Source organism: Plecotus auritus, assembly GCF_963455305.1.
Source record: "Plecotus auritus genome assembly, chromosome: 1".
Taxonomy (NCBI): Eukaryota; Metazoa; Chordata; class Mammalia; order Chiroptera; family Vespertilionidae; genus Plecotus; species Plecotus auritus.
The window spans coordinates 47,337,626-47,358,524 of NC_137770.1; the positions used below are offsets into that span (position 1 = coordinate 47,337,626).

Here is a 20,899-nt window from a genome sequence, read left to right on the forward strand (position 1 = left end):
GATGTGGGAAAGGCCTTGTTTTACACAGTGCAAACCTAGGTATACAATGGGACTTCCCAGAAAACAAGGGACGTGGAGCAGAAGTTTAAAATGCCTCATTTCCCACAGAAGGGTAGTGATTCAGACATATCCATGTACCAAAGAACACGGCCATGTCATTTGTACCCCAGAAGGAGCTGGCAGTGCCCACAGAAGATGATAGGGCTGAACAGTAGACCCCAGGTTATGATCCAATCCCTGGGAACCACCAGAGCAGAATCTGCCCTGGTGGTGTGGGAGATGACAAGAAACCCATTAGACAGGTAGAGAGACTGCGCCTGCTCCTAGTAAGGTTCATATGAGGGTCATGTTCCACTGACTTGGCACTTCAATACTGGCCCTGATACTCACTAAGTGTGTGACCTTAGGCAGGTCACTTCCTCTCTTTAGAATGTATAATTAAAATTATAGCATCTATGTTGTAGGATCAGCATGAAAAATTATAAATGCTGATTACCACACAAAATGTCTGGCAAGGATGAAGTGCTCAATAAATGTTCATTTATTGCATTTAAATACTTGCTGACATTCCCTGAGGGCTTCCGCGCATCAGGCTTTGTTCTAAGCACTCATCTTCTTGATGATCCTGATCCTGTAAGAAGGTACCATTTCCCCCACATTAGAGATGAGAAACTGAGGTCTGTAGAAGTTAAGTAACTTACCCAAGATCACCCAGGAGATGAAGTCACTGAGGGTCTTGACACTGCCTCAGAGTCTTCTTCAGAGTCTGGCTCTGCTCAGCCTGCTGGGCGGTGAAATAGCTATAAAGTAATTCACACAGGAGAGTTCATGGCTGATAGAATATTAGACCTACCCCAGCCCTTACTGATTTTTTAAGGAATCAACCATGACTTGGCCCAAATGGATCAATCTGGGCCAACCCTGAATGTTACAGATGTGGAAACCAAAGCCTGTGGCTTGATTACATCTTCCACTGGCTGGACCCTTCAAGCCTAGAGCAATGAAAAAACCCTGGGCTGCAGATGACAACCTCTGGGTCAAGTTCAGGCTCCAATGCTAAATCTGAGTGAGTCATGTAACCTCTTACGACTTCCACTTAATCACTTCTAAAATAAATGTTTGGCCTTCCTGATTCCAAAAGCTCTTTGGGGCTATGCGCCCATGCTTCCATGAACATTCCCTGAGCCAGAGCCTAGACTGGCTCATGTAACATGAGAAAGAAGTTGACAACAGGGACTCTATTTTAAAGTAACTTCATCTAGCACCTGGGTGGACCAGGGCACAGTTGACTCTTCCTCATCCACAGGCCCATGAGGAGTCGTGGGGCCCAGGGGCCTCCTGAGAGGCCTCAGTACCAAGTATCTGGCTGGAAGGGAACTTGAAACCTAAACATCCTAGACAAGTGGCCATCCTTGGCTTGCATTCCTGCAATGATAGAGAGCTCACCACCTCACAAGGCAGGCCTTTGTTTTCCAGCAAAGACATGGAATCATGAGCCCTTGGTTCTTCTAAAGACCTAAAATTGGCAGTAGACATTTGGGGTAGTTTTGAAATCATGAGTAACTGCCATATACCAAAAACCAAAGAGTTTCTGCATAGCCCTCAGGGAACCAAAACACTTCCACTACCCAGTATCCTCCATCCCCACCAAGCCTAGCCAATAGCATCCAACTAATCTTGGGTTCTGTTGAGCTCTGTGCAGCCAGAGAACTTTTCAGATGGGTGTGGGTGTATCCACTGTAGGGCGGGCACTGTAAGCTGGGAAGGGAAGGGCCCCCACAATTCCTTTTTTTAGTTTGCATTCAAAAACCAGGGGCAGACAGGCACAGCAGTTCCCCGGGTCCTCACTGCCCTATTTCCTCTCTTCCGAGGGAAAGCCCTGCCACAAATTGCATATGCTGAGCCTTGTCTTGCTCTTTGCCCAAACACTCCCTGGGCTGGGACTAACCCCGGATGCACAGGGCTCTTGATCCACACACCCATGACAAGCAGAAAATAATCTTAGGAGATGGAAAACCAAAACCAAACTGTCTGAGTTCTTTGAGCTGGTTAGTGTGCCAGGAAAGGGAGGGACGCACTGTCCAATTCGGCTCCCTTTGAATGGCCAGTGGCCAGGATCAGAGTGGGAAGAGCTGCCACGTACAGCTATGCAGGCTGTGCACCGTATAACTCAATCAACTGCAATGTAAACAGCACCCTCTGCAGTTGTGTGATATAATGCAGTGACCCAGGAGTTGGAGGTAAAGAAAGTGGTAACAGTGTACATAAAGGGGCTTCATCAAATCTTATACAGGGACTTAGAGATAGAACATCCAGTCCAGTTTTTTCTGTCTCTTTTAACAAATGCACATTGAGTACCTATGTGTGTTAGGCATTATTCTAGATGCCCAGGAAAAAGTAGGGAAGACAGACAGATCCAATCACTTCCAGAGGAGTTCTGGTAAATGTTTAACAACTTCTTCTGGCTCTTGGGATGGAGTGGGGAAAGTCCTTATTGTAACACTTGCCAATTACCATGGTGTAAATCCTCCCAACATGGTTACTTTTAAGGCACCGACATGACATCACTGAATGGGAAGACTGCACACAGTCGGCTCCGTGAACAGGGTCCAGCACCCACTGTTCCTTTCCTTGGATCTTTAGCTTCAGGGTAGAGGAGACAGTGTCTAAGTGAGCTTTTAACCATCTGTTATTATCTTTCATTGTAAAAGAAATAAAGAAGATGCTTTGAGGGAGAATAATGGGTTCTCCATAGCACAGTAAGGGAAGATTTCTCCAAGGCCACAACATTAAAACCGGAGGTTGAGAAGGGGCTGGCAGAGCAAAGATCTTGGGGAAGAATGTTCCAGGCAAAGGGCCTGGAGGTGGGAAGCGCTTGGTGTGTTTGAGGAGCAGGGAAAAAGACAGTGTGGCTGCAAGTAGAAAGTGATGAAGATCATGACACAGGAGCAGGCAGATCCTGCAGGGCCTTGTGGGCCCTGGGGAAGGATCTGGAATCTCTCCTAAATGCAATGGTAGGACCCCAGAGCATTTTAAGAAAAAAAAGTGCCAGGTTCTGATTGGGATTTTTAAAGGATCACTCTGGCTGCTGTGGAGAGCATAACTTGGAGCTGAGCAAAAATAGAACTGAGGGGCCAGTTAGAAGGCTCTTACAAAAGTCCAGGAACAAAAGGATGAAAAGGACGTGGTCTGGGTGCTGTCAGAAGAAATGGAGAAGAATGGGCACATTTAGGTGGAACTGAAGAGGTAGAACCTGCAAGACTTGCAGGCAATGAAGTGAAATCCTGGGGAAGGGCTTCCATGCTTCTGACTTGAGCCATCAGGTGGGTGGTAATGTTGAGTCCCGAGACAGAGAGACTTGGGGGAAAGCCAGTGTGGAAGGGAAAACCTAGGGTGCCTTTTTGGTCCTAGGAAGTGTGAGATGCTATGAGACATCCACGTGAAAATGTCCTGTGGGCAGCTGGGTGTTGGTCGTGGGGCTCAGAGGGCAGGTCTGGGCTGGCTGGGTGTGATCTGGGTTCTCTGGAGTCTGGGCCACTGGAGGTGAAGGCAGCCGTCCAAGGCTGGGCATGCTCAGCCAGATCCCATAGGTGTACATTTGTGGTCACACGTCTTGAATCCAGTTTTCCACACAGCTTGAGGGCTGTGCATCGCACGGGGGGGGCGGGGGGGGGGGAGTGGGAGTGGGGTCTAGTTGACCAAGACTTCATTGCCCATTAAATGAACTTACAACATGGAGATTCATACTATCAATATTGGTATGTTTTCATATCCTTCATGGAAGCTCTTAAAAGCTTAAGGAAAGAGGTCCATTTTGATCACTTTCGCTACTTGGAAAAAAGGGTAAACGATGTAAAGCAGAAAAATGCACTGGCTTTCATGAAATTGTAAGTCTTATTCTTAGAGGAGGTGAGCCACATGTTCTCTGAAGGCAGGAGATGACTGTCCAAGGCTGGGAGCAAAAACAATGTTAATGACAGCAAATTTCAACTTGGTGTTTGCTGTTTTCAATTTTTAGGCCTGTTTTCCATGAGCTAGACATCTGCTTAACCAGCACATTGGCAAACATCTGCTCTCTTTATTTAAAAAAATTTGAAGGGCAGCCCTTGCTCTCCCAACACTTGCTCCTTCTTTCCATCTCCCCTCTCGGGATGTTTAGGCCAGTGTCTCTCTTTCATCTGGCACCCCACCTGTCCCAACAAGCATTTGTCTCCTCCACAACCCCCAGCGATGGGGCCCTCACTGCTCCAGCAGGCTGCTCAGCCCAGGTCTGGTCGTTTCTGATTGAGAGAATCCTTCCTTATATGAGGTTGCAAATGCTGTGGAGAATTGAGGGGACAATGTGATAAGACACTCATTATAAGCATTTGTCTATCAAGCACAAAATAGGACTCAAAGGGAGCAGACATTTTTTTATGAGACAAGGAAACTAAAATCTGGGAGAAAGGTAGGCCAGCCAGGGTGGGTGGGAGGTAGGGGGGGCTCCAAGGTGGTCAGTACCCAACATGTATCACAGGCATGACAGAGCCTGGCTAGAGAAAGCAGAGGGTGAAGTGGCAGGGCCATGGGTAAAAGGAAAATTGTCCTGTGATCCATCTGTTTAGGCCCTCCTTGGAGGAATATCTAGTTAATTCAATAAGCTCATCCTTGTTTGTTTGTTCATTCATTCATTCATTCATTCATGCGTTTGTCTTGTCAACATTGCAGAGAGCCTCTTGTGTTACAGACACTGTGCAGGCAGGACACGGAGACGAGGAGGGACAGAGCCCCCTCGGCTTAGTTAATGCAGCCTCTCTTTTGGCACCACAGACAGGTTAGTGTAGGGTCTGCCCAGATAGAGCTATTCCTGGTCCAGCTTGGGGGTCATCTTTGGCTCTGAAGAGAGGGTCTGATCTAACCCCACAAGTAGAGCTCTCAGCTGCCCTGGCCTCCCTCTCACAGACACAACTGACCGGAGAGGTCGCTGGAAAGGGGTAAAGGATGTGTTGCTGGAAGCAGACAGGATGGGGACCTAGTGCCTGGGCCACGGGCAAGTCAGTCTTGGAGCCTCTGCATCCTCTTCTTTTCAGTGGGGGTAAAAAGCCCTAACCCCTTGTCAGAATTAAATGAAATACTGTACTGAGGCACCTGGATGCCCCCAAGAGATTTGGGGAAAGAGGGGAGTAAGATCACTCACCGCCGGGACTGGGAGGGCTGATCCCTGCTCTAACTGCCCACCAACTAGAAGGCCTTGGCCATGGCAGGCAGCCTTCCTAAGCCTCCACTTCCCACTGGAGAAAGAGGCCCCAGCCTGCCCTTGGTGTGTGTTTACTTCATGCCTGTTGACTGCCTTCTGTTTGAGACAGCAGGCACCAAGGGGATCCAGGGGCAGGACGTGGCATGGTCCCCTGGACTCCTCACCCCAGATGGGAGGAGTGTCGGGAGGCAAGGCATCAGGGAGGGGCATAGAGTGGGATAGGGACGAGGAGGGTAGATTGACCAGGAAGTGGGACATGCATTGGCCCCCGCTGACAGGTGGGTGCAGAATAAGAGCCGACAGTAAAAGGAGGCAGATGGATAGAGGAAACTGAGAGCAAGGCGTGGGGGTGAGAGTGGCCGCGTTCCTTCTGTGCGGACAGCGTGTTAGGGGCTGCCTGTCGAGACCTAATGAGATGGTGACTGTAAAAGCTCTCCCTCCGTGTTAACATGTGAGGGCTTCCTCAGGTCTCAGAGCTCAAGTGGACCTAGAATCCATCTAGTGACGACGTCCACCCCTCGTCTGATTCTGATGTGTTCTTTGCCGCATATTTAACATTCGGAGGACATAAACATTCATATGGCTCTGGGGCTCTCCTCCTGGGGAAGGTGGACATGTGCCATGGGCACCCAGGAAACAGCTGCTGGCACACTCAGAGCAGCTCCCTGCCAGAGCAGCAGTGGGTGGGGCTAGGGACACACTGGTTCCCAAATGAGCTCATTTTTCTGAGACATTTCTGAAGAAACGAGTCGTGTGCTCATGCCGTGGGGAGGGTGACGCCTTTCCACGGAAGCCTCCACACTAATCCCTTCTCCCTTCCCTTCTCTGTCCAAACTGGGGATATAGCTGGTCCTTCCGATGGAAAGCATCTCCGTCCCCGAAACCCTCTCCTGTCTCTGGACTCCTCTTGTCACAACCCCTCCCATCCTGTCCACTCTGGCCAATCCTGTGGCCATGCATGTGTGCAAGCACACACACACACACACACACACACACACACAGTGATTCGTGTCCTGGCCTGCCCGATGCCAGGGGAGCCAAGGATACGAGAATCCATCCAGACACACAGTCTGTCCAGCAGAAAGAAGGAAGGGGAAGGATGGTGGTCGGCTGCCGATCTTCGTGATTAGATGAATGCAAGGTAGGGTGGACTCATGGTGTTTCTTTCAGAGAAAAGGGCAGTGGGATAATGACCAGTTCTCAGAGAGACACGAACTGACATCCAGAGGATAATCGTTTTGCAAAGAAGTAAGATGCTGATGAGTTGATTAGAGGAGCTAGAAAATGGGGTGGTCTTTTGCAAGAGTAAAGAGGAGGAACTCACCCTCTCCTGTGGAGACCCAAGTTTGGGCAAGTTTTCTGTGAAGCACAGGGGGGAAGCAGGGCCTGATGGTAAGAACTGGATGGCATCATAGCCCCCAGTTCTAGCAGGGGCCAGTTTCAGCTGGAGGCTGAGCCGCTGGGGGCAGGCAGGAGGGTGTTGACGTCACTTTCATAAGTGGCCTGAAGCTGAGGGGCACTTGCGTTGAACCCTCACGCTGGAGGGGTGGGAGGGAACAGCCTCAGTCCTGAGAGCCCATCTACTAGAGACCTGCAGGAGCAATGACATCCGTCTGCTCCTCCCTTCCCAAGGGAGATGGATTTGCAAATGAATCCAAAGGAGAAGGGCACGGAGACCCAGGACATCCTGACTGGGAAGGTCTTTAGAACACCTGGCCCAGCCTCCTCATTTTCTAAAGGGGAAAGTGAGGTCCAGAGAGAAAAACTATCTTGTTCAAGGTCCCACCAGTCCTAATGGCAGAACCCAGAAGGAATCCAGGTCCCCCAACACCAGGCTTGTCTACCTGCCACAGCCGTCCTAGCTCTCAGGAAGTGGGCATGGTATTCCCATGTCCCCTTTTCTGCATCCTAGAACTAGTTGTCCTAAGGTGAGGGGCCCATCCTCTGGCCTTTGACCTTGGTGATGGCCCTCCAGCCATTTCTCTTCACTGAGGGGATCATTGCTTCCATTCCTTGAAGATTAGGGAGAGAAGTCTCTGTCATTTTAGGGCCACATAGCCTGGTGTCCACAATTTTTGAAATAAGAGTTGTCTCGAGGGAACCATGGTGCCCCTGCCCACTTGCTCTAAATCTTGCTGAGGTCTTAGCAGCACCGTCCAGCTCCAGCGCAGCTGAAAAAGTGACCACATGGCCTGGGCCCCCCACCCAAACCTCAGTTCCTCTGACATCTGGGTGTGCCTGGACCACAGTCAGAGAAGGACAACCCTGGGGCCAGTTCTCCATGGTCCAAGCAAAGCGAGAGGAAGCTGGACGCAGATAAAGCAGAGCGTTAGATGACGGTTTTCTTCTATCCTTCCCTTTGGCTCGGGAATGCAAAATATGATCATTGTTGCCTGGAGAGTTCCCTTCTTAAATGTTTTGGCTCCAACCAATGTTAAGATGAGTTTGCATTCCTCCACACGGCTTGGCCTCCAATTCTAAACTGTTTGCAGAGACTCGAGACAGATGCTAACACGCCGACAACTAGAAGCTGGCTATGAGTTTGCCTAAGAAAGACTTTCAGATGTGTGCTGGGGCTTGGCCGTGGATGCCAGAGAGCTTGAACCCTCTCGTCTTACAGATGAGGAGACTGAGGCCCCATCTGGAGAGGCTTCATGACTCCATGGACTCATGGCCGAGTTAGTGACAAAGCTGAGATCAGAACCTAGATCACCCCGTGTTGGTGCAACCTTCTCTCAGCTTCACTTCTGGCTCTGGTGGCTTGCAAACATGCCTCTTGGCCCAACCACGCCACGTGGGTGTAGATTCTGAAGACCATAAGTCATGTCTTATCCAACTTCATGTCCCACTGCCCAGCATGGACACAGCTGTTGAGTGTAAGGACTGTAGAGGAGGGTTAGATAGGAGGGGGGTGATTAAAGATGGGCATGAAGAAAAGCTGGTGACCTTGGACAAATCCCCACCCCTCTCCTAGCCTTAGTTCTGTCACTTATAACAAGGGTCTTAAGCCCAATCAAGTGATTCTCAATCTATGTTCCAGGACACCTTAATGTTCCAAGGAAGTGTCTTAGGACTGCCACTGGGGGTGTGGAGCTACTCCTTGTCCTCTATCCCTAATCCCAACCTCAACTTTTTGTGTCTGCTTTTCATGCATTGAATTTGTTCAAAAAGGTGGGTTCACAGCAGAAAAACAAAGTTTGGAGCAAGCTAGATCATTTCATCTCTAAGATCCCTGATTGCTCTTAAAAAGAAAATCTTAATAAGTTACCCCTCCCTGATAACAGATTTGCTACATACCATCTTTGACCCAGTGTTTAATGTCAGGGGCAGGGATGGGGGATGAAGGGATGAGTTCATGCCCCCTGGTATTTGGGAGGAGAGAGAATGAGGTACAGGAGGGCCCTCATGCTATGGAGGCTCTATTACTACGCAGAGCTTGCTCCTGAACCAAAACTCAATGCTGGGAATCTGTCTGTATGTCTGTGCTCTGTGTCTGCCATTCTGTGTCCTGATGAGGCAGGACAGCTCATCTCTAAGGGTCAGTGTGTGGCTCAGGTAGGAGAGGTCATGACCTGCTTGCTGGGCCACACTGCTCTCTGACAGGCAAGGTCCAGCCCTCGCCCTGCCTCATGTAAGGCTTCCCCATGAGCTCTTGAGATGCAAATGTTTAGTTTACTATCCCAGAAACCACAAGTCCCCACAGACCCCCAGTCTCCCTTCTCCGTCTGTCTTTGTCCAGTCACTCTGTGAAATTATTTCTCCTCCTCCCCAATAGTCCATCATTTAAGAGTTAGACTGTATCAGTTACCAAATGCTATAATAATGCTGTATAGCAAACAATCACCCCCAAATCTAAGTGACACAAAAATTATTTAGTTCACATGTCTGGGGGCAGCTGGGCGTAGCTGACGGCAAGCTAAGCTCATATATCTGGGGGATGGCTGATCTCAGCTGGGACAGCTCTGCTCCAGTGTCTCTCATCCTTTCCCTGAGATCCGTGGGCTAGCCTGAGCAAGCACTGCTCACATTCACATCAGAAGTGCAGGTGAGCAGGTAGAAACAAGCACAGTGTCTTAAGACCTCGGCCTAGAACTTTCATTTCTGCCGCATATGGTCCAGCCCAAAGCCAAGTAGACGTGGGAGGATCTACTCTGCCCTGTTAATGAGAAGAACTACGAAGCTGCCTGGCAAAGGGTGTGGGTACAGAGGAGAGAAGGACTGGGATTAACAGTGCAATCTGGAGAGGGACCCTGATTCCATACCCCAGCTCTACCACCTACAAGATATGTGACATGGGTCAAGTCACAAAAACTGTGCCTCTGTGTCCTCATTTCAAAGATAGGGAACATCATAGGATTGTCCGAAGGAGTAAATGAGTTAATACATGGAACTATCTTGTACATGAAGCTCAGCAGTGTTGTTAGTTGTTGGTAAGTAGAGCTGAATTTGCTACTTTAACACATTTTACTGTGTCCCAAACCCTGTCGTGGGAATGAAGAGATAAATGAAATCTAGTTCAGGTCCTCACATAGTTACTAGGTCTCCTATGAGGGCAGCAGGCCGCCAAAGGCAGGATCCCACTTCTCCCCAGAGCCGGAGGGCAACCTGAGCTGAGACCTCCTCTCCAGTGGAGGATTTTTTTCCCTCTGCTGGATGGAAGCTACTCCAGTGAGGCAGGACCACGTACTCCCTCCTCCCCGTCTCTTCTTCCATGTGTCACTAGCACCTATTACAGGGGCCTAGACTGGGACCCTCAGGCCCCATCAGCAATGCCCTAAACCTGCCTGTCTTTGAAACAGTGGCCTTGGGGCAAAGGGAGAGATGGTTGGTGGCAGCAAGAGCCACACCACCTTTTGTGATTTCCCCAGGCAGGGGGGCAGCAATGCAGGTGCCAGCTAGAGTGCAGTCATCTGAAGCTCATTCTGTCTCACTTCGTACTGTTTTCTCTTTTCCTTCCATAGCAACAGGAGGTCCACTTGCCATTTCTTTTTTACTTAGGGCAGTTTCAGGATCTTTTCTCCTCACCCCAATCCAAAGACAATCTGTGATTTGCTTTTAAATGTAAAGATTCTTGGGGCCCAAGTCAAACTGGGAAGGGGGAGATAAAACCAGAGAGTATGGGTAATATTTCAGCCTCCCTCACCCCCATCCCAGGTCCCGCCATCCAAGGAAAATGAAAGCTTTTGCTTACACAGGTGCGTCTGCCAGAGAACTGAGCTGAGAATGAGCGAGGGCTGCTGAGCGCTGTTCACTCTTAGGGTCCCAGAGTGGCTTCCTCTCGCTGTCAGCTCAAGTCTGGTGCTCCATCCAGAACTGCAAGGCCCTCAGGACTCTGGCTGGTCTTTCTGGCAGACCTTGGTGTGATCAGTTCTCTAGCGAGCAGGATCTGAGGGTGTGGGACCCACAATGGGGGAGTTTTAAAGAAGAAAGGGTGACCCAGCCTGTGTTGCTCAGTGGTTGAGCATCCACCCATGAACCAAGAGGTCACCGGTTTGATTCCCAGTCAGAGCACATGCCCAAGTTACCAGCTTGATCCCCATTGTGGGGCGTGCAGGAGGCAGCCCATCGATGTTTCTCTCTCATCAATGTTTCTCTCTCTCTCTCTCTCTCTCCCCCCCCCCTTCTATCCCCCTTCCTCTCTCTCTAAAACCAATAAAGACATATTTTTAAAATAAAAAGAAGGATAAGGGGTGGGAGGAGGAGCACAAGCCTGGGGGAGACCACCACAGGGAGGAACTTAAGTGGTGAGGGGTTGGGAGCTGAGAGGGGTAAGGAAGGCTTGATGACGGCAGGCACATGGGGTAGGACGAATGAGACCTCAGAGTTCCTCCCTGCCACTTCCTAGCTGTGTGACTTTGGCCTAAAGTTATCTGCCTTCTTTGTGCCTCAATTTCCTCACCTATAAAATGAGAATTATAATAATATACTTACTTCAAAAGGTTGTTGTGAGGATTAAGTAAATTTGGAACAGTGCTTGGTACCGCACCCTCAAGGAGCCTGGCAGGAGGGTGGGGCGGCGGGGGGGCAGTTCCTGATACCACCAACCAGACAGGCTCCTTTGTTCTTCTTTCCCTGGCTCCCCATTCACACTAGCAATTCCTACCACCACCTGGGACACCTCACCAATCCCTACGCATTGCCCTTAAGGCCGATCATACCTCCAGAAGCCCCCTGACACCCCAGCCACCGCCGTCCCTCCTCCTCCAACAAGCATAGCACCTTGGTTTCAGCGTTGCACTTCCTCTCAGAGGGTCCCATGGGCCACTGTCCAAGCTGGTAGTCCCCACGCTCTTCTTGTCCTGCTTTCCCCTCAGCGTGTTCCGGACCAGCCCCGGGTCAGTGTTGGATCCAGCAATGAGTAAACAGACCCCATCTTGCCCTCATGATCCCCCTCCTGAAGGGGAGATGGGAGTAATCAAATGATGGCGACTGTTGTAATTACTAACTGTGATCAGAAAAGGCGGAGTCACCAGTCACCTGTTAGTGCCATATGAGGGGTGATGGGATCATTAGACAAGGCCTGGCATAATCAGAGGTCAAGGAGGCTTCCTAGGGGAGGAGGTAAGGATGTGACATTTGTGTTGAGATTTGAAGGTGAGGAGAAGTTCATCAGAGACGTTCAGGCAAAGGAGGCGGCATATGCAAAGGCCCCAAAGTGGGAGGAAGTGAGGTGAATCTGGGACGCAGAAAGGGGGACCTTGGTGCCTGGACCACAGGGAGCCAGAGAAAAGCTCACCCAAGGCTGAGGAGGCCGAGGAGGGCCTTGAGGTCACATGGAGATTTTGGACTTTCTCCCAAGAACCCTGGAAAGTTAGTTATTTGGCAGAGGTGTGGGTGGGTGGGAGCAGGGCGGGGGGCACTGTGGACTCTCAGCAGATGCTCTTAGCTAAAGTGAGCACTCCCTGTGCAGCTGTGGAGTGGACGGTAGCCGTAGACAAGTGTTGGCCAGCATGCCTCAGCCTTCGGGACTGTGACTGCTCCACCTGGTGACGTGATGGTGGTCTCCACCTTAGCCTGGAGTGATGGGTTCGAGAACTGCGGGCCCCAGGGATGCTGTAGTTTCGGTGCCTCCTTGAGACTCACTGATGCTTTTTAAGAGACGATAAGATTCTGAGAAAGGGAGCAGCAGCTGAAGTAACTCTGGCCACAGTCCACAGCAGAGCAGCCCAGGAACTGTGGGTTTTCCCCCTCTGTCATCGATATCAAGGGCAGAAGAGTGGCAGGCTGCCCAACCCAGCTCCAGCGTCTCTGCAGCCGGCCTGTTGGTTCCCATCAAAAACAACTTTGTTTTGTTTTGTTGGCTTTGGGGTTCATAAATCTCTGAGCAGGGTACATTCCCCAAGCACGAAAGCCATGTGCCGTCCGAGGAGCAACCAGAGACCTTGTCGGGCTGAGGTCAGAGCAACAGACTTGACATCACTTTTAGGAAATCCATTCTCTGGTTGGTTCAGTTTGGTCAGAAGCAAATGCCAACTGGGGGAAGAAACCAGAACTTTGAAAGGCTTTTGTCCTCTTTCTTGTGGCCAGACCTCATGAACCCTGTCCCTAGGAGGTAGGGGTGGGAGTGCTCAGGGATGCTGGGCTGAACCTGACAGAGCCCTGAGTGAGTGGGGAGCACAGGGCCCCTGCCTTCTCTCCCATGTGCTTCTTTTAACCAAACCCAACGGCAGAGGAGGGGAACCTGAAGGCAGGAAGGAAGACCTTCTCTGAAAAGAATGTTCCCGCCCCCGAGTGGGTCCTTCCTATGAAAGGCTGATCTCCTAGGAGAGCACTCACCCTAGAGCCACAGCTACTTGGTCATGGACCTGCTCTACCCTCCTCCCAGCTGAGTGATTTGGGACAAATTACTTAACCTCCCAGAGGCATGATAATATCTATTTCATAGGGTTGGTGTAAGATTTAACTAATTAATATAAAATTAATGGTTAAATACCTAGAATAGTGCCTCGAATATATCAGTACTCAGTAAATATTGTTTTCTCTCCCCCTCCGCCCGGTTGACAGGAGAAAGCATCCCAGCCAAACTGGTCCTGGTCTCTAACAATTCAATCATTCAATATCTGTGACCATTAACCAGGAGCAAGACCTTTATTTGAGGTACTAAGGATACAACAGTGAGGAGATAGCAGTGTCTCATGGCACTTAGAGAGCATAAGAATATTGTAGAATATCAGCCACATAAGAATAAATAACATGTCTGTGATAGTGTTATGAGGAAAATGAAGGATAAGGGGATAAGAATGACAGGGTGGCCTGGTGATGAACAAGATGGCATTGAAACAGAGATCCTAATGACTCGAGGGAGTAAGACACGTGGATAAGAGTGGGAAGAGCATTCCAGGCCGAGGGAATAGCCAGGGCAGAAATGCTGATCAGGAGGAAGGGGTCTGAAACATTCTAGGAGCAGCAAGGAGGGGTGGAGGCAATGTGGGAGCAGAGAGGTGGAGGGAAGGACAGGGAATGGGGGTAGAGGGAATGAGGTGGGCTCATGCGGGGCCTTGCGGATAAGGAGTTTGGCTTTGTGCGTGGGCGGAAAATTGATGGGCTGGAGGGTATGCAGCTGAGAAGTGATGGGATCTGATAGGTCTTGGAAGGCTCCTTCTGGCTGTGTTTGTACAGGAAGCACTAATAGTGGGGATGCCCAAAGACACAATCTATGGCCTCATCTTCACTGGTTCTTTCCTCGCTGCAGACCTGGGAGTGGTGGGTGGGCCTGGATTTGCCTCTCCTTCAGGGCCACCACCATCTGCTAGGGTCAGATGCAGGATGGGAAGTACCAGGCACCACCAGGAGGTGTCTCCAGGGGGCACTAGGGAGCCAGATAAAGTGTTGCCCCATGCTCAGGGATTGCATGTGGCCTATGTATGAGTGTGCATGTATGTGTATGTGTGCATGTGTGTACTTTGGTGTGTGCATGAATTTTATGTGTGTGTGTATCCATTCCTGGGACAGAGTTGGAGAATGAGTTTTTCTCTGTTCACCTCCCAGCTTTGCACAGTAGACACTGGTGTCTCTCTCCCCCATGACATGTCCTCGCTGCCCAGGGACTTGGGCTCTTTCATCCCCTGTGCTCACTGACCAGAGTCCGCTTCCCCATGGCTGCCTGCTGCTACCCAGGCTGATTGGTTCACTCATGGTCTGGGCTTTGTAAATAAGACACTAATGGGCTAGCACTGTGGTCGGCAAACTGCGGCTCGCGAGCCATATGTGGCTCTTTGGCCCCTTGAGTGTGGCTCTTCCACAAAATACCACGGCCTGGGCGAGTCTAATTTGAAGAAGTGGCGTTAAAAGAAGTTTAAGTTTTAAAAATTTGGCTCTCAAAAGAAATTTCAATCGTTGTACTGTTGATATTTGGCTCTATTGACTAATGAGTTTGCCAACCACTGGGCTAACACATTTCCTCCCCACCCGCCCTGAGGGCCGTGGCACTAAATTCACGTGGCAGATCCCGAATCCTGAAGACAGGGTTGGCAGCTGCATAGCCACCTGCTGCCACTGTCCTCTCCTGTATCCCCAGCTGGTACTGCCCACCCATCACACTCATCTTGCCCATTGAACCCAGACTTGACCTCAGCATCTTTCTTAAATTAGTGCTCCAGGCAGCACTGAAAATCAATTGACAAGAGTAAGTAAGATAACATATCTAACAACCCTACTGAAGGTGTTTCTGTTCTGCCTCTGGGGACTCTAATCCTATGACACTAACGATGGAACTTTTGGCCACTGCATCCATTTGCTGAGCAAAAGAAGGAAGTGTGGCAAACCACTTGTTCCTGCACAGCAGGCCTATTCAAGTAGGGGCCCCAGGGCCTCGCCCTGAGCACTCAGCCCAGGGGTCAGTGCCCAGGGGAGGACAGAGATTGCTGGCAGTACCAGCCTCCGACTCAGAGTTCCTCCCTGGCAGGTTGTGGGACCTTGGGCAGGTCGGTTCGCCTCTCGGACCCTTGGCTTGCGTTTGCTGCCCCGTCCCAGGATTGTTATAGAGATCCGATGATAAGATACATGTGAATGTTCTTTGAAGCTTATAAAGTGCCCTACACATGGAAGGGGCGACAGTGATAAAATTCTGTTCTGCTGGTCGCTTTTCACTGATCTGAAGGTTTTGGCTTGAGGTAGGATTCCACCCTGTAAACCTTAAAGGGTCCCAAGTTTGGTGGTCCTGTTAGTACTGACAGCTGGACAGAGACAGCTTAGATGTGCAACAAGGCCAAATATGCCCGGAAAATGGAGAGGAGTCGCACAGCAGGCATCTGAGGTCCTGGCCCTGATGCTGCCACTGACCTGCTGTGTAGCCCTGGCCAGACTCTTAACCCCTCGGCCAAAGGTGGCTGATGCTTGCGCATTCTCCCAAGTCCCAAGAGGGTAAATGATGATGGAATCCCAAACTGCCATACAGATGTGAGTTGTTACTACTTGTAACTTGGCACAAAGGGGCAAAGCATTTGGCTCCACAACAAGGTTTCCATCAGGTGAAAACTGATATGTGACTTCACCAAGCAGGGAAGACCCTCGGGCCAGGGTGAGAGGGTTACGGGACTGCATCGCTGCTTCGCCTCCTCTGCCCCAGCCAAGCCAGGGCCCCTGTTGAAGCCAGGCAGAGCTTGGCAGATGGGCTAGGCCAGCAGTGCTGGGGCCACGGCCACTAAGCCTCGGGCTTGCGGGGGAGGCGGTTCCCTGACTCTTTAGCAGGCAACGATGAGAGAAGGGAGAGGGAGAGAGCGGAGGGGAAAGTGGGGAAAAAGGAAGAGGAGACCAGCAAAAGCTGGAAGAAGCAGAGTTGGAGAAAGGAGTGTTGGAGGAAGGGAGCTGTCTCTCCCCTGTTGAGAAGGAGAGTTTTCTAGGGGAGGGACTGGTCTTCCCACTCAGACAGGGTCTCCCTAAGGGTAGGTTTTGTGCCTCCCTTATTGGAGTATGCCCCCCAGGGCAGGGGCTGGGCTTCTCCCATCAGACTGTGGGCTCCCCCAAGCAGGGACCAAGGATAGCGGAACATACTCCTCCCAGACTATCCAAGGTGGGTGATCTGCCAGGGGGCCCATACTCCTGGGGTGCAGACCTCCACCTGGCTGACTCCTCTGCTCCCCTCTCCTCTTCTCCCTGCCCAGGGTTCACGGACACTTTCAACATGGACACCAGGAAGCCACGAGTCATCCCTGGCTCCAGGGCCGCCTTCTTCGGCTACACGGTGCAGCAGCATGACATCAGCGGCAAGAAGTGGTGAGTGAGAGCTGCCACCCCACGCAGACCTGAGCTCCCCACTCCTGGCCCACCACCCTGCCCCTGAACCCCGCAGCTGCCAGACTGGTCCTCACCTGAGGACACCCCATTCCCAGTGACTTGACTTTTTGTCCTGGCGGGTAGAGGCTGCATAAGATCTGCCCCTGACTATGAAACCTCAATCTTCTCATCTGAGAAATGGGAGTGAACACCCCTCCTCCTCCAGGTTATGTGACAGCACAGTTAGCAGGTACCCAGAGACCAATAGTTACCCCCTCCCAACCCCTCTCAGGCCCTCAGTGTCTCGTCCGTGGCGCAGCGCCTCTGGTCCTGGCTTCTTAGAGAACTGTGTGGGGTGTCTCTGAGGGGGTGGGTCTGAGCGTGCTCACAAGCTAAAACATAGGCAGTGGTGGAGCAAAGGGAAGTGAGAGCGAGACCGAGTGGAGGAGAGGGCCAGAAAATCCCAGGACCCCTTTCGGGAGGGGGCAATCGAGAGGAGGGTATGATTTTCAAAATAACTTTACTGGAGATATTTTACATATAATAAAATTCACTCATTTCAAGTGTACAATTCCATGATTTTTTAAGTAAATTGACCAAGTTGTGCAGCATCACTGCAAATCAGATTTAGAACACTCGCATCACCCCAGTCAGATGCTCATGCACATACACTGTCAATGGCCATTCTCCTCCCTCCAATTGGTTTTTAGTTGACAGAGGCAAGGCCTTCTTTCCATCCTGAAACAGAAAGGGCAGGGCCTCTGCTTGGCCCTCCTAGAAACCCTTGCGGAGTTCGGAGACCACGGGACACTGGAGATTAATGCCCTGCGCTGCCCTCTTCCAAATCTTACCCTCCCCAACCTCTTTTCTTCCATTTCCCCCACCTCCTTTGTTGTGCTCCACACTCATCACTAGTCAAATTGCTTTATAGCCATTTTTCCAGAAATCTAGACCTTCTTTGCACATGCTGGTCCCTCTTCCCATGTTGTTCCTTCCTCCCATGATATCCTCTCCCACCTTACCCCACTCACCACACCCCACCATGCAGATCTGTCCGATTACCTCTGACAAAGATAGAGATTGGGGGGAAATTATAAACCTAAACATAAACATTAGAGAGAGGAGTATCTTACTTGATATCTTCCCATTGAGGTGTAACTTAGATACAATAAGTGTAGACATCTTAAGTATACAGCTCAGTAAACTTCTACATATGTCTATGCCTGTGGAATCACCTCCCAGAACATAACATAGACCACTGGAAGCTCCCAGAAAGCTCCTTTGTGCCCCTGCCCACTCAGTGCCCCTCCAGGGAACCACTATTCTGGCTCCTGTTGCCATAGATTCCTTTTGACAGTTTGTGAACTTTATATAGATGCAGTCACACAGTAGGTACTCATTTGTACCTGACCTGCTTTACTCAGCATCACATCTCTGAGGTTTGGCATAGTGATGAATATATTATACTTCATGCTTCTTCACTGGTGTGTAGTAATCCACGGTAGCAACACACCACAATTTATTTCTTCATTCTGCTGTTGATGAACATTTGGATTGTTTCAATGTGGGCTATTTTGAATAGAGATCCTATTAACATTCTTACCCATGTCTTTTGATGGACTGACACCCTCATTCTTATGGGGTACACTTATGCACTCATTTTATTGGGTGTAGACTGCTGCTCCCTGTTTGAACTCTAGTTCCCCCTGGTCAATAGCAAAGTGCTGTCCTGAGCGAGTTGGGTGAATGTGGGTGTAGCTCCTGCTGACTGAGCTCTGTGCTGATTGCTGCCCAGTGCCTGCAGATGGTTGTCTTGTATATTTTGCCTAGTTTTCATAGTTGTTTATGGCTGCAATCGAAAGTCCTCTTTCTTATTCTCTTATCAACTTCGATACCACGCCCTCTGAGAAAACGTTTATCAAGCTGGATAGTAATTGCCTGTTTCATTGTCTTTCTTCCTGAAATCAGGGGTTATATTCCTTGGCAATTATTAGATGCTCATAAGAACATACTTCGAAAAACTGGATTAATTATTTGAGCCTCTCTCAACCAGCCCAGGCGTAAGATACACAGCATCCATAATCTTTTCACAGAAAGGGTTAAAAATTAAATGGAACTGGCTCTTCCAAGATATAATTTGTTTTGACCAATATTTGTTTATTAAACATCTGTTAATAAATGTTGCCAGGCTCTGCAAAATATTGATTTCAGTAAAACATGGCTTCACTCCCGAATAACTCACAGACCAGTTGAGGAAGCAACACTAATATCCTTGAAATAATTAAAAAACAGTACAAGACAAAATATGACCCGATATTAATTATGTTCATCTTTGTAAGACACTTTCTCCATGAAGACTTGCTGGACCCTTCTCTTTGCCTGCAATGGTCTCACCTTCCCCGAGCCTCTCTCTTGTGACACAAATCACCTCCTACCTCGTGTAGGAGCTGCTTCAGCCCGCAGCCCCGGCTCTTCCTACCTCCTGAGTGTGGACTACCTGGCTTTCAGTCCTTACGGCAGAGCTTGCACACCTCGGTCTGCATTTCCTGGGCCTGCAGTGGGGCCAGGGAATCTGTGTTTTAAAAAGTTCCCCGAGAAGATTCTAACAGGGAGACTGGGGCCACAGAAGCACACCATCTCCACTGAGGGGAGGGAGATGCTGGTGGGAAACAGCATCGCTCCTCAGCCTCTGCCCCAAACCCAGGTCCCAGCATTGCCCCAGAGCAGGGCCCACAGCTGTCTCCCACCACAGGCTCCAATGGGGCCTGGTCCCCACTGACCAGGTTGGCAGCCTTCTGGAGCATCAAGGGCAGCAGCCCCTGATGTAAATGGCTGGAGGAGATCGGACACACCTGGTGGGACTGCCACTTGATGAACTCTTCCCCTTCTGCCCAGCGCATCCCCAACGCAAACCTCAAACTGCGCAGCACTGGCTGGGCACCCGTGCTTCACACATCTTGAACAGTTTTCCCATGCCTGGGTTTTAGCAACAATAACAACACTCACAGGCACACAAGAAGGAAAAGAAAACAAATTCCTCTCAGCCTGAGTATTCTCTGCCCCTATGTTTTAAGCCCTTGTGCATTTTCAGAGAAATTTAATCCACATGAGTCTACTGCACGTACATTGAACTCATTAAGCCAGCTGGTTGGTAAGAGCACTGGATGTCCCGGAGCCCAGTGTAGGGTTGGCAGAGGGCTTCTCAGGCCTCTGGTCCCTTGGCACAGGAAGCCTCGTGGCGCTGAGATAACACAGAGCTGGGCCCCACAAGTTTCCAATTTGTCATTAAAGCTCACGCCCCTGGAGGGAGAAGCCTCAGCTGTCAGCAAGGCCAGACACTTAGCCTCCTCCCCTCCCCTGGGGACCAGGAGCCTGACAACACACAAGGGCTCCAACAGGAGACCCCTTGGAAACTCAGCGGGCTTTAGGAGGCCAAGGTGAATACAGGTCCAGGGACGTGAGCAACTTGTAAGAGAAGTAGGCTTGTCCCCACTTTACAGGCATGGCAACTGAGACTCTGAGAGAGAGAGGTGACATAATTATCAAGTGTCTGAGCCAGGTTGGAGCCCAGATCTTATTCGGCCCAAGTGGAGGGGGTTGCACCAGCCCCAGAAGCAGCCCCAGCCCTGAGGCTGGCCAGGAACATACCGTCTCCAAGGCCTGTGTCCTTCCTCACTGGCTACGCTGCTGGCCCCACGAGAGCTGAGGCTGTGGTGTCCTCAGAGCCCATCACTAGCATAGTCACATAAACAGCATGTGGGGAGAGTAAGTGCTTGGCCCAGCCGGGAAGAGAGGGCGTATGCTCCCAGAGCCCCAGTCCTGGATGATAAATACCAAGAGAGGGCACCCAGAAAGAACTTTGGGAGGTTGAGTAAGGGAGAGTGAATTCATACCTCAGCAGGACTGGGTGGAGGGAATCTGGAAAAGAAGAAGCCACATTTAGAGAAAGGACACTGTCCCGAGGGGCTGGAGGAGAAGGTGCGAAAAACAGAGCAGTGAGACCAAAGACTGGGGGAGTGAGGCTTCTACTTCGGAGGTTTTTAAATACCAGGGCAAGAGGATTGTCTATGGGCCCTGGCGGGTCTGACTCAGTTGGTGGAGCATTGTCCTGTGGACCAAAAGGTTGCCAGTCGATTTTTAGTCAGGGCACATGTCTGGGTTGTGCACCTGAAGATATGTTTTTTTATTGATTTGAGAGAGAAAGGAAAAGAGAGAAAGAGAGAGAGAGAAATATCCATTGGCTGCCTCCCGCATGCGCTCTAACCAGGAATCAAACCCGCAACCTAGTTTTGTGCCCTGACCAAGAATCAAACCTGCAACCTTTTTGGCTCCAACCAACTGAGCCACCTGACCAGGGCCACCAGAGTTGTAATTTTTAGGGTGATCAATTTGGCTACCATGTGGAGGATGGAATTGAGAGAGGAGACCCTGGAAGCAGGAGTCTGGTGG

General features: G+C 50.4%; 1 protein-coding gene across 1 annotated transcript in view; it reads left to right on the forward strand.

Annotated features, from left to right (window-relative positions):
• Positions 1-20,899, forward strand: part of ITGA11 (integrin subunit alpha 11) — a 116,071-nt gene that overhangs the window by 11,747 nt on the left and 83,425 nt on the right. Inside the window, exon 2 of the mRNA XM_080667661.1 lies at positions 16,339-16,450. Coding sequence (XP_080523787.1) covers positions 16,339-16,450 — 112 coding nt within the window. The remainder of the gene's footprint in view (positions 1-16,338; positions 16,451-20,899) is intronic.